The following is a 24,871-nucleotide window of genomic DNA, read 5'->3' as shown; positions in this document are numbered from 1 at the left end:
TGTATAGACAAGTAAATATAAAATTTTAAAATATTTTTTTGTATTTATATAAATCAAACATTACATACATAAATAAGTAAATATAGATTTCGAATAAAACTAATTTTTTTTCATATTTGTCAAATCATAAAAAGTATAACTATACGTAAATTTTTACTGTATAATATATATATATATATATTAAAAAAAATATATTTGAGCGTAGTTATTAAGTTAGAGAAAAGCGGTGTCGTAGGAGGAGGCAACCCGTTAAAAAGAATAGAAAGTTAGAAACGAATGAGATTGGCCGCCTTGCGGACCATGCGGGCTCCCAACACGTGGCAAAAGCTGGCGCCGTTCACCCTCTATCTTCGGCCACATGTCCCTTGAGTTCCTGCATTCCGCGAACCGCCTCTACCATTTCGAACATCTTAAAGACCTCTAAGGAAAAAAAATCTACATTCATCGAGTCAAAGAGGAAAAGAATAGGAGAAGAAAATGAGAAGCATAAAGGTATTGTATGTGGTGGTTGCATGTGTGGTCATGTGTGTAGGAATGTGCAGGGGTTGGAGTGATGTTGTTGTTGAAGACGCTAGAGCCACAGCAGAGGATGCCAAGCGTTTTGCTCAAGATGCATTCTACGATGCCAAGGAAAAGACCGGTTCTCTCGCTGATTGGGCTCAACACAAGTTCTCTGAGTAATCCTTCTCCCCCTTCTTTCAATTCATCCTAATCATCCATCTCATTTTAGTTAATTAATTAATAGCTAGTACAACTTCTGTGTTTTAATTTCTTTCATTTGATCTTACATATTCCATGCATGTGCATACCAATGCATATATAATTATTATGCAGCTCGTATTTTTAGTTCTTAGTTTTAATATGTAATTTTCCGTGTGCCTAAATGATGTTTTGAAATAATCGATAAAAATAACACTACTAATAAACTCGGGTGTGGCTCAAATATATTTTTATACTTCATTGCAATCATAGATCATAAATAGGAGTGGAATAGCTTACGGAGAATGTATGAGTGCTCATGAGAAAAAAAAAGCACCAATGTGTGTGACAAGCCATTTTACTGGTACTTATTGTGAGAGAAGAACAAGGAAGGAGTGTGACTGTGAAAGCTGGTGATTGTTATCACAATCGTAAGCATTATTCTCTCCAAATCACCATCAGCGTGTTTGGACTTTGGATTCAGGTCACCTCAAATGATTTGTATGGTGTAGGAAGTTAGTTAGTTATTCATTTCCAGCATGTTTGACAAATTCGCATTGAGTAACATTCTAACATGATTCTTTTTATTTAAATCACAAAGTGAAACTTTTTGCTTTTTCATTTGGCCTCATTCCTTCATTTGAAGTAGATGGCCAATCCTCAATAGTGTAATTCAAATTGAGACGACTGACTTGGGCGGGTTTATGCTGCATAGTGCTTAGATCAAGCCAAACTTTACATTTTATCATTTCATTATTTTCACTAGTCTTCAATTATTGTATCAGAAATTGGTCAGAAAATGATCTTGGACAAGTGGCTAATGACATGAAGTATAAAGCTGAAGATGCTGCCTCCAGGGCTACAGAGTCATTCAAATCTGCAGCATCCGGTATTTGCTCGATCTTTGCACTTTCTTTTTATGATTCTATTGTGAATTCAACTTTCATGCAATCATCATATTGTGCTACATAGTATATAGTATATATGGTTAAGTCTCTCACACTTAATCCTGGAATGGCCTTTGTGTTTGTCTTGTTTATTTAGGAGCTTCAGAGTATGCATCTCAAAGGGTAGCAGATGCTAGGGAAGCAGTTTCAGGAGCCATGGGGTATGGAAGGGAAAACGCTGGCCAGGCTTATGACGGAGATGGCGAGATCATCAGAATGCCAACAGATAGAGAAACTGATGCACAAATCATGATGCAAGAAGCCATGGGTAATGCTAGAGAAAGAATGGCAGATACCTATGAGAATGCTAAGCAGACGATGTACTCCGCGTCGGATAAGGCTTCAACCATGGCACAAAATGCTAAAGATAACATGGCCGAGTCCATGAGTTACGGAAGAGATAGAGCAGCCAATGCTTATGAGGAGGGTAAGCAGAAAATGAACATGGCTTCGGATGTGATGTCAGAAAAATTGTATGATGCCAAGGACTCAATGGGTGGGGCAGTGGAATATGCCAAGGACAAAGCAAACAATGCTTATGATGGAACCAGAGAGAGAATGAAGATGGCTTCACAGAGAACCTATGATGTAAAGAATAAAGTAAAAGGAGCAATGGAGTATGGAAGAGATAACGCAGGTGATGCCTATGATGGAGCCAAGGAGCAAATGAACATGGTTGGAGATAGGGCCTATGATGCTAGAGACAAGATGGGTGGGGCAATGGAATATGGAAGACAAAAAATGGCAGAAACTTTTGACCAAGCTAAGCAAGAAGTTGGTCAGGCATACCAGTCAGCAAAGGATACCATGTCCAGGGAGGCCAAGGATCGTTACGAAGCTGCCAAGGAGAAAGTTTCAGATGCCACAGCGAATCTTGGAGCTTCCATGAGGAACACCCAATATCTATGAGGGTATGTTAAGTTCCCTACATACAAATATAAGAATGTGTCTTTCAGTTAGTCTTTTGTCGTTTTCTGCAAAGCTATCGAGTACTATTTTCTTCTTGTAATGTGTTTGTTTTGTTAAGAGATGCAAAAGCACTTGTTAAACTCTTTCCTTATGAAAATGGGAACACAAGTCATGTGTTCTTGTCCCTAATGGTAGGAGATGTATTAGTGTAGATTCACACGGGTTTTGCACTTTGCAGCCCCCACTATAGGCTATTTATCTAGACTGAGATAATATTGTGCAGTTAGTGTATCCTGACTTTGATTATGTTGTTGGGCCCCTTTATTAACATGCGTGATGTGTCATATTTGTTATAATGAGAGCATAATCATCATATGAACGATGCATGGTGTTATTAGAGGCAATCCCATCTCCTGTAACTATGGTTGTATTAATTATATTGATTAGTGGTTTTCCATAATTTATTGGTGGTCCACAATCCACACCCCTCCATGAGTCGGCTATATATGTGATGTACGGACCTGCTTTCATAATATATCTTATACAAGTGTTTGATTCTTGATAGTTTCATGGTCAGATGTTTACTCCCTTAATAATTAATGGAGTTTGTGGCTCAATACTTAGACGCTCATCAAAGAATAGTGGGCAAGTAACTACTAGGTTAGAGTAAGATAGGAAACTTTGCACGAAGCATGGGCATGATCCCTAGCTTATATTATTATTTATTATTATTATTATTATGGACCAGAATACCAGATCATCATGTTGCAAACTAGTTACTGGTATTCCATTAGATATCTCTAGATCACTTAAACTGATCTGGCTGTTAGGTGAAGGTGTTTGACGTCTAGAATTTTATTTTATTTTATATTTTTTTAAATCTTAAGAAGACTAGTGGCTATTAATGCTAAGGAGTCAATATTTTTAGTGGAAAAAGTAGTGTTTTCCTAATATTAATTCAAATACAAGGTAAAAATAACACACTGACAAATATTGGTCACTTATACGACCTCTGAATGACTTGGTTTGAGTGCACTGAATTGTATGTGTACTCGTATATTTTTCTTTTATTTCAGAACAAGGAGAAACGAGATTATAGATGTTGATTAAATATCTATGAAATGCATGACTAAGTTTATTGGTTTTCATGATTATTAGAGTTTCAGTTATCCTGCCATTTTCTTACGAAACCCTCATGGATGTAGCACTCAGTGCAAGCCTTCTTAATTAGCTGAACAATTAATAACCTCAATTTATACATCAGCGTTATTTTTTCTCTTTCCGATGAGTCTATTCGTCATGATAATTTTTTCATATTGCTTTAGTTTTAATTGCTGGGTGCACTACATTCTGCTACAGTCTACACAGTATAGTTATATCTTTAGTAATTAACTTCGCGGCTTGTGTTGGCCATGCTCAAGTTTTACTTTGACTTTTATTTATCAAGAATCTTTTATCAACACATTAAAACATTTGAATTTTTTTATCAAATATGTTGTTTTCGATCTAAATTACAACAATAATATTTAGCCTTATCTTTATCGGTTCTCTATTTTCAGATATATTGAAAAAATTGAAGCAAGTAATGAACTTACAAGATAAAAAATAAAAACCAAGTCCGTCCTTGTATTTTGAAACTTGAACATGGAACAAGTTTGGTATCATTTTATGCAATGTACAAGCATATATTCTCTTGAATTTGCATATTTTAAATTTTAGATTTTTATTTTAGAAGATAAAATAAGATCTCACTATTAAATGTTTTTTCTCTCATGTTTTTTCTTGCTTCCACCTATGAAATAAATAATAATAAATTATACTTTACCTTCTAAAATAAAATTCAAAATTTAGAAAATTTAAATCCTATCTTTTTTTTCATACAATGTTTCTCTAGGATTAGGAGCAAGAATGCTTCCGACAAAATCGAAGGATTCAGTTGACTGGAACTAGGGCATCTATTAGAGACGAACCGTGGTCCATATACCATTTACATTATTGTGACTTCGGTCTACATACGATGCAGATTTTCCTCAAATCTACATGGAAGCTAAGACAATTACCTCTTTCTGATCCTTCATATTTCTGTTTTAAACAAAAATTCAAAGGAACTTTTTTTCTTTTTTGTGGTGGTTACAAAACTATAAGCTGCTTTAATTTACATATGCAGATATATACAGCGTAGTACAGATTCAGCTATTCTCAAATTAGAGGGTGAACATTATTGGACATCCTTGATGTTCCTTTGTGATGATTTAATTATATGCACCTGGCATAGGGTCCTAGCTTATTCGGATAGAGACAATAGTGAATGCAACACTACTACATATTCATATCTATAAGTGATGGAAAAGTGAATTTGAGAAAATAGCGGGTACTGTCTCCTAATTCATTCATTCTTCATCATGTGTATGAGTCGGTGTCCCCCATATGAAACGACAAATTTGCGGTATCACTGTGGGGGATCCTATCTTTCTCTCATCAATTTTTCATTTATCGCGAAACCCACGGTTACATGATTGAAATTCAAAAAGCTAGGATTATTATGCATGAAATATCGTTACGCCTAGCCTAAGCAGCTTATAACAAACAACGTAATGATATATACGCTTTGTCTTAGTTCATCCCAACTGTACTACTCAAAGTTATCACCATCTCTCTCTTTTTTTTTTCTTTTTTTTTTTTTATTTCTCCCTCGCTTTGCCGGAGGAAAAAAATGACCTTCCAAAAGGGAAGAGGTGAGTGAGAAACTGAGAATTTAACTAATTATTATTGCATCCATGATCCATGCATATTTTGTTGGCTGCATATGAATGATGATGATGATGATGGAAGTAATTGATTGAATAGGAGGAGCATACAGAATTGATATATAAAAATGGAAAGTCATATGTGGCTGCTATGAAAGTTTGAATTCCATGTATCTAGGGTGGGTAGCTAGCTAAGCTAACTTGCTCTGTTTAATTTGAATATGCACATCTAAATGATCTATATACTTATTAACTAATAAAAATGAAAATCATTTTCAATTCTAATTCTTTCTTTGGTTCTTATTTGTTAAGCAAAGAACAAGAAAAGATGAAGAGAGGACAAGAAAACAAAACAAGTAATTCCTCTAATAAACAATGATTGTTTTGCTTACGTGTGCTGCTGCTGTTGTTTCTTGATAGCTTGCTTGTTGTTGTGCATCCAAACCTTGAAAACTTGCCTCTTAACACCAACTTGAGAACAAAACTGCTGCACTTCTTGCTCATCGTGTTTCTGAATCTTCCACCCAAGCTTCTCAGCGAACTCCATCATTCTATCTTTCTGCTGCTGTGTGAACTTTGTCCTGAACCTCTTCTTTGACGCTGATGCTTGCTGCACTGAGAATTGCCCTCCTAATGCGTTTGACTGATGATGGAACATGTTCAGATCTTCGCTAGAGGATTCCGCCGCTCCTCCTCCTCCTCCTCCGAACGCCATCATCACCGGCTGAACCGATGGTGGAGCAGCAGCAGCAATAGCATGAGAGAATCGTTGATGATGAAGGGATGAAGATGGTGGTGCTGTGTGGAACTGAAGAAGATGATGAGTGCTGTGACCGTTGTGCTTGTTGTTGTTGTTGTTGGGGTAATAGTTGTGATGCTGTTGAGGAGCGGAGCCTTCAACCTCTCTACGGTGGAAGTTACGGTGGCACTCACAGGCGGCGCACCGGAGTGATTCCGGGGTGCCTTCTTCTCCGCTTGGCATGAACTCTCCACAACCATCCACCACATGGCTCCCCATGCTGGCTGCGTGGTTTCTCAGACATTCTCTGTACCTTGCTAATGCTGTGGTGGTTGTTGCAGCTGCTTGTGGTGGTGGTGGCGGCGGCTGTGGTGCTGTTGTGGCAATAGGAGACGAGGTTAGATCTGGATCTGAGGTTGGTCTTAGAGATTGTTGATTGGGTGGCTGAAGATGAGGATAGAGATGATGTTGATGGTGGTGGTTGTGGTTTGGAGGATCATGGTGGTGGAAGACTAATGAGTGAGTTTGAGATGGTTGGTGAGTTGTTTCAGAAGCTCCAACCACAGTTGGAGAAGACAACTTTGAAGAAGTTGAAGAAGAAGAATCCCTGTTATTGTTGTTGTTGTTGTTTGGAACAACAACACTATAACTACCCAAAGTGGTTGTTGTTGCTGTTGCTGTTATTGTTGCCATCTCTAATTCCTTATCCTCTTCCCCTCTTCTTTCCATCAAATATTATTGCTTCCTTTTCCTTAATTTGCAGCTGATGGCATGGATCTAATTTAGCCACCCTTGATCCGCACACTTAAACCATGATCATCTCTTCATGACCTTTTCTTTTTTCAAATTTAACTATGGTTGTGGATGGATCTTGCCGTTTGTTGTTGTACCCTAATTCATCCCATCTAATCTACTCCAAGAGGGAGGAAGCTCAAATCTCAATCAAGGATGATATAATTACTTACAACTATTCTTTTTTTCTTAGCTTATTGTTCTGATATTGACGTTCTGGGAGCTAATATTAATCCCACCAACCAATTCTCACTAATCACAATCCTAATCTTCCAAGCAAGTGATTTAACTGTTTATATAGCAGCCGCACACAATTGCCTAATAATATTTATTTAGAGAACAAAAAAATAACCATAGGAAAAGGACAAAAGAAGCATACATTATACATAGACTAGATGGCATAAGCGGGGTCCCTAGCTAGGCAGAGAAGAACCTAATATAATATATAATAATATACTAGTATATAAGACTCACCTCCCCAGCTTAGATTATTAATCTTACAGATAGAACTACAAGATTTGATTTGATGAATAGGAATATGCTCGGTTATTTGCACCAGCAACAGCAACAGCTTGGGGGAGAGAGAGAGAATGAAGTTAATAAGCAGATTGATTAAAGAAAGGCATATGTGGTGTTATTATTCTTAATCTTTGATTTGATGAGAAATAAATGGTAGAAGGGGGTATGTATTTGTTTCCTACCAGCCATCCAAGGCCATAAGAATTAAGAAAGAAAGGAACACACCGCACTCAGAATTGAATTTAGTGGGGGGAAGAATAATAAAGAGCTTGTCTTTGCAGAACAACCGACAAGGGCATGTTGGTCCTCTCTCTCTCTCTCACACACCCTGCACTTCACTGCACGCACGCACCCCTGACCCATGGCCCCTGGCCCCTCCTTCAGTTTTTAATTATTGCCCTTCTCTTCTCTTCTCTTCTCACACCCCATCACCCTTTCTAGCTTAATGTCAATGTGTGTCCTTAACCGGCATATTTAATTATGGACATACAAAAACGGAATAGACTCTTGTATGTCTCTTGCTTATTAGAATCTTTTGAATACAAAAAAGATTATGATAATATGAGCTGTTTAGGACATGCAAGGCATAGTGGGAATCTATGTTTAAGAAGCTCTTAAAAAGGAATGTTTGATTAGCCTTGAGATAATTAATCATCATCAATCACTATTAGCATATATATAATACAAGAATGACAAGAGTAAAAGGGCTAATAAGTTTCTTTTCTAAGCAAGGATGTGAGGAAATTAAAGCCAAGTGAATGCTTACTGGGCCACTACATATCACTTGTCTTTCTTATGGTCTGTCAGATTCTCTCTCTCTCTCTCTCTCTCTCTCTCTCTCTCTCTCTCTCTCTCTCTCTCTCTCTCTCTCCTCTCTCTCTCTCTCTCTCTCTCTCTCTCTCTCTCTCTCTCTCTCTCTCTCTCCTCTCTCTCTCTCTCTCTCTCTCTCCTCGAGGTTATTTGTATTTGCCTTTCTAACTTTCTATTCAGATTATATGTACTCATATTTTCACAAAAAATCTATTTGATTCCAAGATACGCTATATGTATTAGCAGTGTTATTTTTTTTTCCCTATAAAAAATTCTAGAACATAAGATCAACAAGTAAAAAATATATATATATTCACAATAAAAAAAATCTTACTTCAAAAGTGGTAAAAAAAATTAATTATTGATGTGTCTTTATTTTTGAGATGAGTGATAAAAGAAAAATAATTGGGTGTATTAGTAGTGATTTGTGTTTGTGCGCCTGCAGCAGGCAGCAATATCTGAAGCGCACTGTTGGGTTGGACCAATGAGTTAACTTTTAGTAGCTTCGTTGCTTTAATTTGGCGATGCAATTGATGATGCTATTTGCTACCATTATAGTTGATAGCATCTCTCCCTTCACATTTCTCTTTCAGGCATCAATTTGTGTTTATGCTTGTGCTTGTACTTGTACTCTTCTCTCTTTTACTTTCTATGGACTATATACTACACGCCACGGTCCCGGTGGCCACTATATAAAGGACAAACTGTACCATTTAACCTTCAAACCATCATGCCTTCATGTGATCTCATAATGTTATTGCTTAATTCATTTATCTTCACTCAAGCTATGCACAATTCCTTCTAATTCAACAAATTAAAACAATTATCTCTTGTATGTGCTGACTTCTCAGTGCATTCATGAAGAATCGTCAATTAAACAAGTTATCAAAATGTTACTAGATTGTGAATTCTAATATGCTTATGATTTTTGTGGCTACGGCAGTTAGAAATATTGTTAAAATTCAAGTTGTACTTTTGATTTTATATTTTAATAACATTTTTTTTAGTAATATTTGTTAATAAATATTATTTTAATTTTAACAACATTTTTTAAAACACGCTAACCATCGTAGCCATTGTAGCAAAAAACAGTAGTATTATTATTTTTTAACCTTAAACCCTAACTGTTGCATGTGATTTTGTTTTCATTTTATTTATATATATAAATGTATTTTAATATGTTTATATTTATAGTGGCTACAATAATTATGAAATGTTAAATTAAAATTATATTTTATATATTTTAATAATATTATATAAGAGTGTGCATGAGTCGGGTAAAATTGGGTTTGTCCTAACTCAGACCCGACTCTAAATATACATCGGGTCTATTTTTTAAATTTAATCCAGTTGTAAACCTTATGAAACCTAAATATTTTCGAATCACAATTATATTCGGTCCAAATAAGGTGAAAACTGGACCTTTAAAGATTTAACAATAATTTATATAAAAACTTATTTATAAAAAAATTTATTTATAATGCACTTATCTATAAAGAAAAAACTTGTTACCAAGAAGTTAATATTTATATTTAAACTTGAATTTGTCTATAAATTCTAATTTGATGCTTCTTTGATCTATTTTCTAATTTAATAAGTGTGATTAAAAATAAAACAATAAGTTTATAATTAATATATTAGAATTAATTTAAAAAATATATATATTTTTTAGTTCTCTTTAACTGTATATGGGTCGGGTGAAGTCGAGTTTGTCTTTATCCAAACTCAATCCTAAATAATGATCGAGTCTATTTTTCAGATTTGGACTCGACTATATACCTAATGGTTTGAATCCGAACTGGACTGGATCATATACACCTCTAATATTATATAAAAAATATTATTAAATAATAAAAAATATTATTATAATTTTGATAATATTTTTAAAAATATCATAATTACCCTAACATAACATAGAAGGACCATATATAAGTATCAAGACGTAATAAACTATACAAGTATGCATGCAAAATGTGAACCACTGTTTGAGTTTTAGATTATGGAAATATTATTTCATTGGATTGTTCATGCTATGTGATTCGTGAATCATTAACACTATGTTTGATTTAAGGAAAAATAAATAAATAAATAAATAAGTGGAAAATTTCTTTTTTTTTTAATGCTAAAGAAAAAAAATTTTCAGTGTGGGTCCGAGTAAAAAAAATTCTCTCCATTACAAACAAAAAAATAAAAAAAATATTATTTTTTATATATTTACAATATTATCCATAATTTTATTATTATTAATAATTAAATATAAATTTAGTTTTAATAATTTTAATATATTATTATAATCGAAGTTTACATTTAAACATTATATATGTATTAGATAAATAATTTAAAACAAATATATAAAATTATAATATTTTATAATATTTATAAAATACAATAAATATAAAAAAATAAAATATTTATATTTTATTTTATTATAAAAATATTAATATAATTTTATATTATTATAATTTTTTTATTTTTCTTTTTATTCAAACAAAAAAATATTTTTTTATTTATTTTTTTATTTAAATAATATATATACAAATAATTCTATTTTTTTATTTTCTTTTCTCTGATTTTTTTTTCTTCTGATTTTTTTTTTCTATATCCAAACAAAACCTAAGAGTCTTCTATTACCCTTTCATTTATTTGTTAGTTACTGTATGTGGTTTTGTCACTACTCGTGGGTTTTTCCGTGTTTTTGAGTTTGTATCTTAGATTTTTAGTAAAACTTTCGTAATTTTGTTCTGATCTAACGGTTTGATATACACTGGTTCAAATCAATCTTTTTTTCCCTTTATATTACACGTGTTTACGTAACGAATCGTTTCAACTTTCAAATTTCATTATCGCTGTAAAGTAACGCAGTCAATTTAAATTGTAAAACTACGGTATGAAACATCATTGTCGATATTCAAAGAATAGGCAAGTAAAGTTAGAGCTGTCGGTTTAATTTATTGATTTTTCATAGTAGGTTAGATTTTTGTTTATATTTTAAATGGTTTTGATTCTAGTTTATAATACAAATTAAATGCATTTACTATGTAACGGTAATATTTTGGAAAAAAAAACAAAATTTATTTTATTTAATATTTATACACGTATAGCAATGTAATTCCCATGTACGTTACTAAGTTACAATAAGATTTGATTAAGCTTAAAATGGAGAGTGAAACTTGTGAATTTCCAATGATTAGATTGGATACCTCTTATGAAAAGGAAGAAGGAACAAAAAAGTGGTCAATATCACAAATAGTCAAGTCCTTGTCACCTCAAATACATATGTAGAATAAGGACACTATGTTGTAGCTTTTTTTTCTGGGAAAACTTGGTACTTATATTTCTTTTTATTTTTTTTTCCCCTCTTAATCATCGATTCGATCATAAGTCACTATGATATCAGTGGTAGGGAAATAAAGTTGAGGATTTTATTCTTAAAAAAGAAATATATTATAGATATTTATAACGAATGTATATCTCTAACATTACTAGTCATTAACACTAACACAAACACAAAATAGTAAAATCAACTCAAACGTATAAGAATCATATCTGGCTATGTTCGTAAAATTTTATCCGGAGGAAAAAAATGAAAATAATATAAACGTCATTTCCGGAAAAGGGTATCCAACCACTTATTGTCTTATTGTGCAATTAATTCAAAAATAAAATTAGCAATGGGAAAGATTACAAAAATTAAAGGTCATCACTTCTCCATGAGATAATCATGTATGTTAATTTACTGTAAGAAGATAACTTTTTACTCCATGTGCGATGCCGTCGTATTAAACACCTAACCATTGAATACCGTTCGATTATTGTTATGGTCAAACGTTCAAAATTCAACTCTTCGGGAGGAGTGGAGGACCAAAACCAAAGTCCAGAAAAAAGAGTCAAACGCTGAGTTTATATATATATATATATATATATATATATATATTCTATGCCTGCCTAACTAACATTCACAAATATAGGATGAAATCAGTATTTTTGCTTTTTATTTGTTACTAGAATAAAACGGTCAATTTTGTGAAAAATATTCTTATGATCTACTTGATTAGGAGTGTCGATATGCACTCTACTCAGATAAGAAAACAAGCTTTTTGCTACGCTTTTAAAGCGTGGCGAAAAGTCCTTAAAAGCGTAACGATAGCTTTTCGCCACGCTTTTTGAGCTACCGGCACGCTTTTGAAAGGGTCACAACTGCAAGGGTGCCGGTTGCTCTATTGCCACGCTTTTCGTGACCTATTGGCACGCTTTTTTTCTTGCCACGCTTTTAAAGACCGGGACGCTTTAAAAGCGTGGCCATATGTGTGAACTATTGCTACGCTTTTAAAATGTGCCAAAAGCAAGATATGGCTACGCTTTTAAAGCGTGCCAATATCAAGCCATATAGCTACGCATTAAAAGCGTGCCAATAGCAAGACATATGGCTACGATTAAAAGCGTGCCAATAGGTGTGAGATACAGCTACGCTTTTAAAGCGTGCCAATAGCAAGACATATGGCTACGCTTTATAAGCGTGCCAATAGGTGTGAGATACAGCTACGCTTTTAAAGCGTGGCTGTTCATGTGCACTGCAACGTATATCGCCACGCTTCCAAAGCGTGGCAACAAGTAGAGATATGGGTACGCTTTAGAAGCGTGCCAATAGATTCTGAATTGAATTACAGCTCGCTTATAAAGCGTGGCTGTTGATTGCTGTTGTGTATGGCCACCCTTTTAAAGCGTGGCTGTAAAATAGTTCAGTACCTATTGGCACTACTTTTTTTATAAACCTTACAAAATCATAGATAATTTCAAAATTTAAAAGATGACTACTAATTTTAAATCAACAAATCCTTGCTTCATAAGCTTGTCACAGAGAAAGTGTTTGATCACATGTTAGTTATACTCTAACAAAATACCAAAAATCAAAGTCTCATCCACTAGCAGTTTCTTAATACATGAATTACAATTCCAACATGAATTACATTATCTACTTCCTTTACACTTCATTACAAAATATAAAACTTCATGATTACTGATCACCATTGTGAGCGAAACTGTTTTCAGCACTTCCCTGCATAATTTTAAATATTATTGTGTTAGTGCATCTTATACCAAACCAAAAAATGGAGACATATATTATCAACAAATGAATGTTATAGTTGTACAATAATTGTAACCAGCAAAGGCTTTTCTTTCATTGAAAGCCAGGATACTTTTTTTGTTCTTAAAGTTTTCAAAAAAGGAAAAAAGGGTACTGCTATAGCTAGGAAGCTAACAATCAAACTGCCCCCCTCCCCTCCTTTTTTTTTTTGCAACAGTCACATGTTTCTCAACAATGGCATGTATCACCCTAACTCCTAATATATTTCACAACCAAATTAACCATTCTTGTAGCCCTATACTGCACCTGCAGTCACATGCATGCACAATTTATACTAGCAACTGGAAAATCAATACAAATTGCATATGGATCAATTCTATAACCGATCCCCAATAAATAAATCAAGCAAAATGAGATATACCATGAGAGCCATTAATTCCTTCTGGAGTCTGCAAAAATCAAAACAAACAAAAACATTAAAATTCAATTATGGTTTCTTTTCTTTTTCTTTATCCAATTTGATTAGGAAAAAGTGCAAATCTTCAAAGATTTCTCGTGTTTTCCAAAATTGAGATTCAATCCAAAATTGAGATTCAATGCCACACTAGATACAAAATAAAACACTACTAAAAAGTCAACAACTTTGAATTCAGATTCCAATTCAACACCATTAGCACCATTTAGAATCTTTTATCTCACTATCAAATGTCCAAAATCAACAACAACAATAAGTCAACTACTTTAAATGGAAATATATCGAATATCCAAAGATAGTGACTTACATCTTTGGGTGGAATATGAGTTGATTCGGAGGAGCGAGGAGTATTTCTCGGTCTGCTACTTGAGGCATCCAAAGGAGAATTTTGGGCAGCTTGCACTAAGGCTGCTACCTCTTCCTCACTCATTCCAGGGTTGACTTGGTGCACCAATACCTTTAATAAACTACATACACCGTCCATCTTCTTCTCTAATGATTCAACCTTGTTGTTGTATTCAACCTTGACTTGTCGAATCTCCTCATCCTTTTTAAGAGAGCTTTTTGTAATCGAAGCCCCAAAACAACGAACTCGACCTGGTTGGTCCTTTCCTAACACTCCTACAAATGCATCCTCATCATTTTCCCCTGCCTCTATGCGGGTTTGAAGTTCAGCCTGCCGCATTAATTTAGCATACAAACAATATTAATAGAAATCACTATAGAAATCACTATAGAATTAATATTGTACATTTCCAAATACAAATACAAACAACTCACAATTGTGCTTTGCGTTTTAGCATCAATTTCTTTTCCTTTTTTACTTGTGCGAGTTGCTATGAAAACTTCAACTCTTGATGGTTCTTCACTGTTCTCTTTAGAGTCGCGCTAGAGTACATATAGAAAAATTTACATGAAGCATGCTAACTAGTAAACTACAACCTGAATATAAATGAGAAATCACAAAAAAATAAGTTACATTACCAGTTGCTTGCGCACTATTCCAAAATTTGTGGAACCCATCCGGTGAGGACATGTTTGCTTTGACCTATTTTCAGCATTCTTAGTAGACACAGCCTAAATATAAACATGAAAAAGAGATGTTATTATTCTTAATAAACATGTTTTCTTGTTTTTTCAAAATCACACTACCTTTTTCCAAAACACCAAGTTTAATCACATAAAGAACTAAAAGACAATATTACCTTAACAGTCGGAAGACTCCAATACCGAATTAGTTTGCGAAATTGAACCTCCGGGATCTCTAACGGTCGGTTCTTTATCATTTCTTTCTTTGTCTTGTACTTCAAGAAATGTTCCTTTTTTATTTCGCCTTTGTATTTTTTCCATGCACGACAAAATCCGTTCATTACCCACGGCTTTGAAGTTATTGGAAGAATGAATTTTTGCTAAACAAGACAACAAATTAGAATGTCAAAGGTTAGCATAAATAAAGTAACAAATAAATCTTAACAAAATTATCTATAATTCTTACATACATTGGCATACTCCCACATGTCCTCTTTGAGGTTTTTAGGCACACCATGCCAACTAGTATATAGCAAAGTCACAAAACGAGGATTTCTAACTGTTGTGCCCAAGAGTTGGTTGAGGTTAGATACAACCTCCTTGGTTGGACCTATAGGCTGCCCTCCAAGAAATTCCACCTCCCGTCGATCATTAAAATCAGTGGCATGAAGCTTTTTGCACATAGTCTTTCCACGAGTTTTCTTCTTTATTGTGCCTAAATCCGATTAAAATAACAGAATTTTAAACTCAAATCAACTTAGAAGTAATACAAGCTATATTTTGACAATAAGGTAAAACAAGAAAAGCACCTTCATTACTAGCTTGTCCTCCATTACCCTCATCATTTGCAGCATCATCAAGCTCATCTTCCTCATCTTCCTCATCTTCTTCATCTTCCAAATTTATCCCATGTACCTTAAAATACATGTCAAGACTCATTCCTTTTTTCGTTGAACTTGCAGTTAGCTCGCTTGTATCTTCTCCCTCATCATCAGAACTTAAATCATTTTGTTCCATTGTATCAGCTTCAACAGTCCTCTGATTCCCAGTTTTGGAGGTCTTTTCAGCTTGAGACATTGTCCCGTTCCCATTATGTTCACATTCTTGAAAAAGTGACATTGGTTGCACCTTCTTTTTCTTCTTTGGAGTCCTAGCTTGCTCTTCAATGGCATCTTCCACGATTGTGATGGGTTGGTTTCTTGTTTGATCTTTTGGGTCTTGAGCTTGGAAGCTAGCCTTCTTATTTTCAGCCATGATCTTTTCTCTTTTAATATTGTATTGTTGTAGCAATTCAGCACTTGACCTCACTTGTGTAACCTCAAAGGAATTCTTTTTTTTTGGACTTTTTTCTTTCATTTTTTGTGCTAAGGTACTTATCCGTTTTCTTTTAGCGATCTCTCCTTTCTCTATTCTGCATACACAAAAGAGTTACAATGAAAAAAATGTTATTTTATGAATAATTAAACGAACATAATCAACATAAGCGAGTAATTAAATAAGCAAAATAACTAAAACAAAGGAGACATTTAGAATTCTACCAAAACAGCATTACATGAAAACATGTCAAGATGTTTCAGAATCAGAGTCCTCCATGTACTCGTATTCACTCCCCTCATCTTCCTCACCACGTTGTTTGGCAAACATATTTGGAGCCACATCTATAATGGTTGCTCGTAGATCATTCCTCACTAGATCAACTTCGCCATTATCATTTGGGAGACTGGGAATCACTTCAGGTTCACATGGCTCCCTTGCATATATTATGGGGGAATCAGACTCAAGGTCATCACTTATCCTAAATAAATCTCTTGGAATTGTTTTCATAACATAGTGTTTGTCACTCACATATGGGTCTTGCACATAAAAGCATTGGTTTACTTGGGATGCTAGCCCAAATGGTTCTTCTTGGTAGCATTTCTTACTGAAATACACATATGAGAGACCAAAGTTGTCTTTTGCAACTGTATACCACTCACACTTAAACAGGACTACCTTAAATTGGCCATAATAATCTAATTCAAACATATCAACTATTCTACCATAGTAGGTTACTTTGGCTTCAATTGGGTTCTTATCTTTCACAGTAGCAAAACTAGGAGTCAATGCCTCCAATGTGACACCACTATTTTGGGTTTTACGTCTCGCATCACGGTGCCTTGTATGAAACCTATACCCATTGATAACATAACCTGAAAATCTTTTTGCAACTCTATTTGGACCCCTAGCCAACCCTTTTGCCCAACCAGGCACATCCTTTTTCATGGCACGAGTTTTAAACCATTCTGAGAACTGTTGACTATGGTCTTTGGCTTTCTCCCACTTTGTTCTTCGTGGATTGTACTCATTTACTGCCTCCTCATGCTCTCTGAAGATCAAATAATCATATTCTTATTTGTTAGTAGGGTAAAATGTTATGATTGAGGTCTACGAAATGACAATGAATCAATCAAAATACCTCATGTAGACTTCGATCTTATCACAATTGTTTAGGATGTATGAATGACCTTGTATTTCTGATGTTTCATCTAACATGAACAAATCTCCCATTTTTCCACCCAAAGGACATCCTTTGCTTGGAAACAAACTCGGAGTTCGCAGCTCATCTGAAACACACTCATCATTGTTTCGAGGGACTCTGTTGAATCTTGTCTGGACATCTTCATGCAAATATCTTGAGCAAAAATTAATACACTCATTCGCCAAATATCCTTCAGCAATGGATCCTTCTGGACGACTTCTGTTACGAACATATGATTTTAGTGTGCACATATATCGTTCAACAGGGTACATCCAACGATATTGAACTGGACCACCTAACCTCACTTCATTTGCCAAATGGATAGGCAAGTGCACCATTATGTCAAAAAAGCTTGGAGGAAAAATCCTCTCCAATTGGCATAATGTCTCAGCAATCTCTGCTTCTAAGTTAACTACCTCATCTATGCTAATTACCTTCTGACATATCCGGCAAAAAAATGAACATAATCGAACTAAAGCGATGGCAACATGGTCAGGAAGTATGCTCTTGATCGGTACTTGCAACAAGTAATGTAACATGAAATGAGCATCATGGGTCTTGTAACCAGAAATCTTCTTTTCCGTTTGCTGCACACATCGAGCGATATTGGAAGCGCTGCCGTCTGGTAATTTTGCCCCTTTTAACACACTACAAAAGATTGTTTTCTCTGCTGCAGTCATTGAGAAGCATGCCTTTGCTAACTTAGTTCTTTTACCATCTTTCGTATCTCTTGGTTGAAGATTTTTCCTGATACCCATGTCTTTAAGGTCAAAACGCGCAGCTGCATGATCTTTTGTCTTTCCAGAAATATCCAAAAGCGTTCCAATTATGCTATCAACTATATTCTTCTCTATGTGCATGACATCAAGGTTGTGTCTAAACATGTTGAACTTCCAATATGGTAAATCAAAAAAGATTGATCGCTTTTTCCAATTTGAAATGCCATTCTTTGCTTTCCTTTGCTTCTTCCCAAAAGAATTATCTACCCCTTGCAATATATGAAATACAGTTGTTCCATCTAACAACTGCGGTGGAGACCTAAGTTCAGTTTTCCCATTGAAAGATCTTTTATTATGTCTCCATGGATGGTTCATGGGTAAAAACCTTCGATGATCCATATAAACAGTCTTGTGGCTATGTTTCAGATATATAGAAGAAGTCTCATCATTACAACATGGACAAGCCAATTTTCCCTTTGTACTCCACCCAGATAACATAGCATACGCAGGGAAGTCGTTAATTGTCCATAAAAGACATGCTCTCATGTTGAATGTTTTTTTCTCTTTGGAATCATATGTTTCGACACCTAACTCCCACAATTCTTTTAATTCTTCAATTAGTGGTTGAAGAAAGACATCAATATCATTTCCAGGTGATTGTGGGCCAGGAATGAGTAAAGAGAGCATAAAATAATCAGGCTTCATGCTCATCCAAGGGGGTAGATTATACACCATCAGAACAACAGGCCATGTACTATGTGTACTACTCAAAGTTCGAAACGGATTGAATCCGTCGCTTGCTAAGCCAAGTCTCACATTACGAGGCTCCTTTGCAAAATCTTCATGTCGACTGTCAAATGCTTTCCAAGATTCACCATCGGCAGGATGCCTTAACGACCCATCTTTAACACGTTCATTATGATGCCAAGACATAGCTTCAACCGTCCTTGTGCACATAAAAAGCCTTTGAAGTCTGGGAATCAGGGGGAAATGCCTTAGAGTTTTTGCAGCAACTTTACGAGGCTTTTTAGATGAGGTAGCATCGTCCTCTTCTACATGATGCTCAATATAACGGGATGTTCCACAGACATGGCAAGATGAGTCATTCTCATGCCCTTTCCGATACAACATGCAATCATTGGGACATGCATCGATCTTTTGGTAGTCAAGACCCAAATTCTTCACCATATTCTTCGTTTTATCAAAAGAAGTAGGAATATTCAAATGTGGCATTCCTTCTTTCAATAATTCTAAGAGAGAAGTGAACGACGCATTACTCCAACCGTGCAAGCATTTTAACAAGTAAAGACGGATGGTAAAGGATAATCTTGTGAATCCTTTACATCCAGGGTATAGTTCTTGGCTTGCCTCGTCTACGAATTTATAAAATTCTTTTGCACCTTCGTTAGGCCCCATGTTATGTCCATCAACTTGTGTAGTATCTCTAAATCTATCACGTAACAACTCATCAATATTATCATTGCAGTTATATTCCTCATCTGTGTCACTGTCAACATCCATAGCAACAAGTGATTCCCCATGATTAAACCACCGCCTATAACCTTTTACGAATCCATCGCATATTAGATGGTCATACACGACATCTCTCCTTAACCAAAGTCTATTACAACACTTTGCACATGGGCATTGAATTTCATCCCCTTGAGGAATTCCCGGTGATGAAAAAGCAAAGTGTAAAAACTTTTCTACACCGAGTTGATATTCTTTTTCATGACGTGGTGTATCCATCCAATCCTTGGACACATCCATCGAAAACCTATATATTTCAAATAGATAGCTAAGTTTCTAGTTTGAAGTCTTTACTGCTAGTCTCACTAACTGCGAGTCTAGCTTCCTAATTAACTAGGAGACAATTTTCCAAGTCTCCAAAATACTTTGAAGGCATTGGACATAAAATAGCGAAGAAAATTAAATTTTAGCAATTTTTAAAGGTCCTGAAGTGAGTGCCTCAGGAAAGCACTTAAGTTGTCCACATAACATTAATAACAAATTAAGAGATGTATTTAAATTCACATGAACCAACCTTAAATACTGTCGTAATCCGTACAATACCAGCACCAAAGTAGTAGCGCAGCAGAAGCAGAATAGCGGTTCGGCAACAGATAATCAGCACCACAGCAACATCAAAGCAATACCACAGGAGCAACAGAATAAAAGAAGTGGTAGTAGTGGTGGATAGATAACTATCAAAAGCCTGTTGGAAAGCATAAAATTAAAATGCTCTTGAGAATTAAATTTTTTTCTTAATTTAAAACATAAAAAAAAAACCATAGAAATTTGAAAAATGGGGGAATTTAGAAAGTAGGAATCGAAGAAGTGGCTGGAGAAAACCCCAAAAGGGCAGGTAAACCCTTGGCAACTTTGGAGCATTAGTCTAACTGCTCAGCATGAACTGCTTGAAAATTACATTTGAAATTAAAATAGCATCCATTTACATATATTTAGCACAAATTGTGGGCCATAATCCATTTAAAAAATGCCATATTTATATATATTAATCCAATATATAGCTTGGTCCAGACCTAGGAACTACTTATGAAATATAAATTATATGCATTATAAAAGGAAAAAGGATTATAACCACCCCCATATATTCAATTCAGCATTAGCATCCTTCAATTCTATATATATATATATCTCTACTATTTGAAGATATTATTTGTAGCAACCAACCAGCAATTAACAAATTTCTTGATTATTTTTCGCTGTTATATAAACTGTTTTATGAATTACTAGTACTATTTCAATTTTGACTTAAAACTGGCAAGTATGTCTCAACTTTAATTTCTCTGAGATTAAAGTATATCTAGGCTGTGATTTTCCAATAATCTAATTTTAGGTCTCCTGATAAGTATACTTTAAATACAATCATTCTCAATCCATAAGGTAATCATAATAATAATAAACTTCTACCTAAGAATAACTGTATTAATTAAAGATTACTCCGTCAAATACAAACAGCAAAGCATGAAAAATTAAACAACTCTCTTTTTCTGACCACAGCAATCACCTTCGAAAGACATGAGCAAGCAACTCAGAATCAGAGCGTTAAACCTGTAGTGCTCTTTCTTCACTTTCTTCTACATTCTGCAGTGTAAAAAAGATTTCCAAGTAGAATTCAGAAAATCCAGAATGAAAAGAATAAGAACTCCACAACCCAAACTATCATATGTAATGTCGGTGGCATATGGATGGCAAGAAACTGTTAAAAATAGTTGAAAGTTTAAGAAACCAAAGTATAAACAATGCAGTACCATAGGAGCAGCAGAATAAAATAATTGAAAATAATTTCATACCCTTAGCTTCAGATCCATTTTTATCCATTTCAAACATACAACAACAGATCATATTTATATTTTTGTTAAGAGTTTTCATTCATCAAAATTTAAAAAAAAACTAACTATATATATTTTTTATATATTTTATACACTAGCATAACAACAGCTCAATGAAAGCAACAAAAGAAAACTGCTTAGACAGAAGGCAACTAGAATTCAGAATTGTGAACATGCATAAACCAGAGAGGAATATCAAAGAGGCATATCAGAGAGCACTTGGCGTGCATTAATACTGATAATAACAAATAGCATAAACCAAGCGAACCAAATGCACCAATTCACAAAATTCAATATTAAAAGCACAAACAGTGGCAATCGGCAAGAATTAGTATCCAAATCTAGTAATAATAATCCAATAATTCAAGACAAAGACACCAGTAGCATCAATTCCCAAAGCCTTTACGAAATTCAGAAAACAGGGAAGGAGGAAGAAAAAAGAGGTAATACCATCAGCAGACATAGCAAAAATTAACAAGTTTCTTGGAGTCTTGTGGTACAAATGGTAGAGCTTTGAAGAAATTGAATTTGTGAGATTGCTCCCTGAATTTGAGAAACAAAAATTTGTTACTATTTATCCAAAGTAAATTACAACATATCAGCATGAAAGCCTTATGCATGGCACATATAATAAATCCTATAGGAAGGAAATAGATTAACCCATGAGATAGAAATAAAAGAAAGATAAGAGAATTCAGAGAAGTGTGTTTATAAGGAAAAAATCTTAAACCAAAGGATTAATTTTGGAAGTTAATTTTTACCTTGTAGGTACGGTTTGGAAGACAGTCGCAGGATACAGTTGAATCTGCAGTTTGAACAGCACACAATTTCAGGGTAAATCATACAAGAGTATGAAAAATTGCCGTGCATATACAGACGTGAATAAACTAATATTCAGATGTCGAACATAAAATTTGCACCCCAATAATGTAAGATAAGAAATTCTCAGTTGAGTTCAATCTAGACTAGGAAATATGCAGCTACCTGAATATTTACAATGAGAATAGAAGGAACATCCCCAGGTTTGCTGATAGAAGGAACTCCTAAACAGCGTGCAATATGTTCAGGTTTTAGCTGAGACAGAAAGAGGTCTGCTCCAAGGGAATAGAAAGCAGCATTGGTTGGCGCAAATTCTTTCTTCTTGTCCCTGCCAACCAAGTCCAAGCAACAATGAATTCTAGCACTATCAGTAATGAAAAATTTTGTTTTTGTCATGATATCCTCAACATGAGGGTGATCATAACCCAAAGGTTAATCATTAATCCCCCCAAAATGGTGTGTATACAAAAACAAGTATTTTGTACCAACCTAAAACAGTTTTTCCCTCTGACTTTGAATGAACTTGGCTCAATTAAAGACCAAGAACCAGGGCTTTGTTTCTCTTATCCAACAAAATGGAATTGACAAACCTGCTATTGGCTTTAGTTTAGGTGCCTTGGGTGAAACTGAAACAAATGAGACCAAAGTGAGAAACAAGAAAAACTACCAAAAACAAGGGTAGTAAACATCCAAAAACTAAAAGCAAATAAACTTGGAAACTAAATTTTTATGTTCATTTATTTTAACTTCTTGTCTTAACAGCTGGAGAAATAAAAGAAGCTCAATCATTCACAAGAAACACCATTTTCACACCCATTCTAACTCTTCTACTGACATAAAATAGAAAAATAAACAAAATTAGGAACAAAATAGCTTCCCTGCATAAATAAAATATAAATCAGCTCTACAACCAACCCTGATTCCAATGCAGAATTTTAAAATCTTTTGGCTGATGGTCTTAAAACAAACTCAAATTTTATGTTATTTTCCTTTTCAAATTTCAGATGGTCTTATGTATTGGGTTTGAAACCAGTGCCCTTTCTTTTCCAAATGGTGCATTCCTGCTTCATTTCTACTAATAAGTCTGCATCAATCGAACAATATTTTTATAAGAACTGTTGAATCTTGAAAAAGTCACCTACATATCACTCTATGTCCCTTTCTAGTTTATAATAATTATTAAAAATTTTCAATAACAAACAGGTCATAGGTAGAATAAATAATCTTAACCTTTTTTTCTTTTGAAGTTTAGAAGTTCAATCACAGTTGAAAGTAGTCAAAGATACCACGTTTATTTTGAACTGAAATAAATTCTGTTCAGGACTTCCTATTAGAGCCGTGATCATAACAGAAAAAAAAAAACAATGAAATAACACCCAATTTATATATTTTATATTTTTTATAAAAACAAACAAAACACGACACCAAAACATGTCAAAATGAAATATGGTTACTACAAACTCCTAAACTCTGGTTTGAGTCCTCTTGTGTCCATCCAAACATGTAAAAAGGGCACCTAAGAAAGGTATAAGTACCAGAAAAAAGAGATTATTAGTTACCTTTAGATTTGAGGACAAAGAGAGCACCTGCATCAACATCTTTTTGGTGCTCATCAACTTGGTTACAATCATCATGCTTCTCTGCTTCATGTGATATAACACCCAATTGAACTCATGTTTGGTGCAGAAACCTAAACTTACACACATGAACATAGGACATGATAGCTCAAATGAACCTATAGTAACCATCACAGAAAACAATTTAAAACAACCAAAATGAAGATACAGTGAGCCAGTAGAAAATCATTATTAAGCTATAGTAATTAATACCCAAATGAGTTAATAAAGTAGAAAAAAAATGCTCTTGACTAATAACTATATGCGTTCAATTCTTATTTAAAGTGACAGCAAGATAATACATCAAACACACTAAAGTTTTGGCATATAAGTAATGAAAGAATAATGCATCATAGTGAAACTAATATATATGTTTAGCTTTTGATAATGGCAAGAGCTTAGCTCTTGGGGCTGTGACACTAAGCTAGACAAGTTTAAGTAACTAAAATAAGGTAGAATCAAGAGTTAATAAGAGTTAGAAGTCTCTAAAACTCAAAATGATCATTTAGAGTCTATTACATTCTTAAAATTTCAGTCAAAAATAGTTTTTATAAAACTTTGAGAAGTCTATTACATTCTTAAAATTTCAGTCAAACAACACCACCAACAAGATCAACACGATGCACTCTTTCTCTCAGAAAATGAAGCTACAACTTCAAAACATTCACCATATACATGTTTAGCTTTCAAGCTTCCCTTTCCTTTTCTGAAACTGAGATCATTTCCAAAAGGTGAAATTGCAAAGAGGAAGTTAAATGCAGTTAGATAGAAAAATAAAGTGATCAGAAGCATCATCTAATTGCCATAAGAGGGAAATATTACCACACTTGAAGCATTACACAAACATTAAACAGGGTAAATGAAACAAAATGGAGATACTTATTTACGCACCTAGGTTCTTGTCAAGGGTCTTGGTGAACTAGTTCAAAGCTGGTGGAGCCTTCAACCTCTGCTTGAGGATCCTCTTCTTCCTCTGCTCCTCTGATCCCGAACTGCTTAGCATTGTTCTCGACTAACGGGTTCCTCACCTTCTCCTGAAGAAATGCATGAGAATCAAAACAATGAACAATAAAAAAAAAGACTGAAAACCT

At 34.4% G+C, this 24,871-nt stretch overlaps 3 protein-coding genes across 3 annotated transcripts; 1 reads left to right on the top strand and 2 right to left on the bottom strand.

Annotated features, from left to right (window-relative positions):
- Positions 1–203: 203 nt before the first annotated feature.
- On the top strand, positions 204–3,015 carry LOC112749236 (uncharacterized). Its single transcript, XM_025797497.3, has 3 exons — positions 204–677; positions 1,485–1,588; positions 1,744–3,015. Exons 1-3 carry the CDS (start codon positions 478–480, stop codon positions 2,553–2,555), a joined length of 1,116 nt encoding a protein of 371 aa, XP_025653282.1. The 5' UTR covers positions 204–477; the 3' UTR covers positions 2,556–3,015.
- Positions 3,016–5,366: 2,351 nt separating this feature from the next.
- Positions 5,367–8,314, bottom strand: LOC112749233 (zinc-finger homeodomain protein 7-like). The gene has a single exon (XM_025797494.3). The coding sequence runs from the start codon at positions 6,768–6,770 to the stop codon at positions 5,691–5,693; it is 1,080 nt and encodes a 359-aa protein (XP_025653279.1). The 5' UTR covers positions 6,771–8,314; the 3' UTR covers positions 5,367–5,690.
- Positions 8,315–16,315: 8,001 nt separating this feature from the next.
- On the bottom strand, positions 16,316–22,560 carry LOC112747878 (uncharacterized). Its single transcript, XM_025796088.1, has 4 exons — positions 22,330–22,560; positions 22,107–22,150; positions 17,208–19,766; positions 16,316–17,117 (listed from the first exon to the last, which is right to left on the bottom strand). Exons 1-4 carry the CDS (start codon positions 22,558–22,560, stop codon positions 16,316–16,318), a joined length of 3,636 nt encoding a protein of 1,211 aa, XP_025651873.1.
- Between the last annotated feature and the right edge of the window lie 2,311 nt (positions 22,561–24,871).

The sequence above is a fragment of the Arachis hypogaea genome, chromosome 15, assembly GCF_003086295.3.
Source record: "Arachis hypogaea cultivar Tifrunner chromosome 15, arahy.Tifrunner.gnm2.J5K5, whole genome shotgun sequence".
Classification (NCBI taxonomy): Eukaryota; Viridiplantae; Streptophyta; class Magnoliopsida; order Fabales; family Fabaceae; genus Arachis; species Arachis hypogaea.
Note: the sequence above shows the minus strand (reverse complement) of the source record. Positions and strands in the feature narration are given on the sequence as shown.

Coding starts and splice junctions, on each gene's coding strand:
- LOC112749236 (XM_025797497.3), top strand. CDS start 478: ATGAGAAGCATAAAGGTATTGTATGTGGTGGTTGCATGTGTGGTCATG. Junction 678..1,484: donor GCTCAACACAAGTTCTCTGA/GTAATCCTTCTC, acceptor TTATTGTATCAG/AAATTGGTCAGAAAATGATC. Junction 1,589..1,743: donor ATTCAAATCTGCAGCATCCG/GTATTTGCTCGA, acceptor TTGTTTATTTAG/GAGCTTCAGAGTATGCATCT.
- LOC112749233 (XM_025797494.3), bottom strand. CDS start 6,770: ATGGAAAGAAGAGGGGAAGAGGATAAGGAATTAGAGATGGCAACAATA.
- LOC112747878 (XM_025796088.1), bottom strand. CDS start 22,560: ATGACAAAAACAAAATTTTTCATTACTGATAGTGCTAGAATTCATTGT. Junction 19,767..22,106: donor TTCCAAACCGTACCTACAAG/GTAAAAATTAAC, acceptor TGAAATATATAG/GTTTTCGATGGATGTGTCCA. Junction 17,118..17,207: donor AAGATCGAAGTCTACATGAG/GTATTTTGATTG, acceptor TTTGATCTTCAG/AGAGCATGAGGAGGCAGTAA.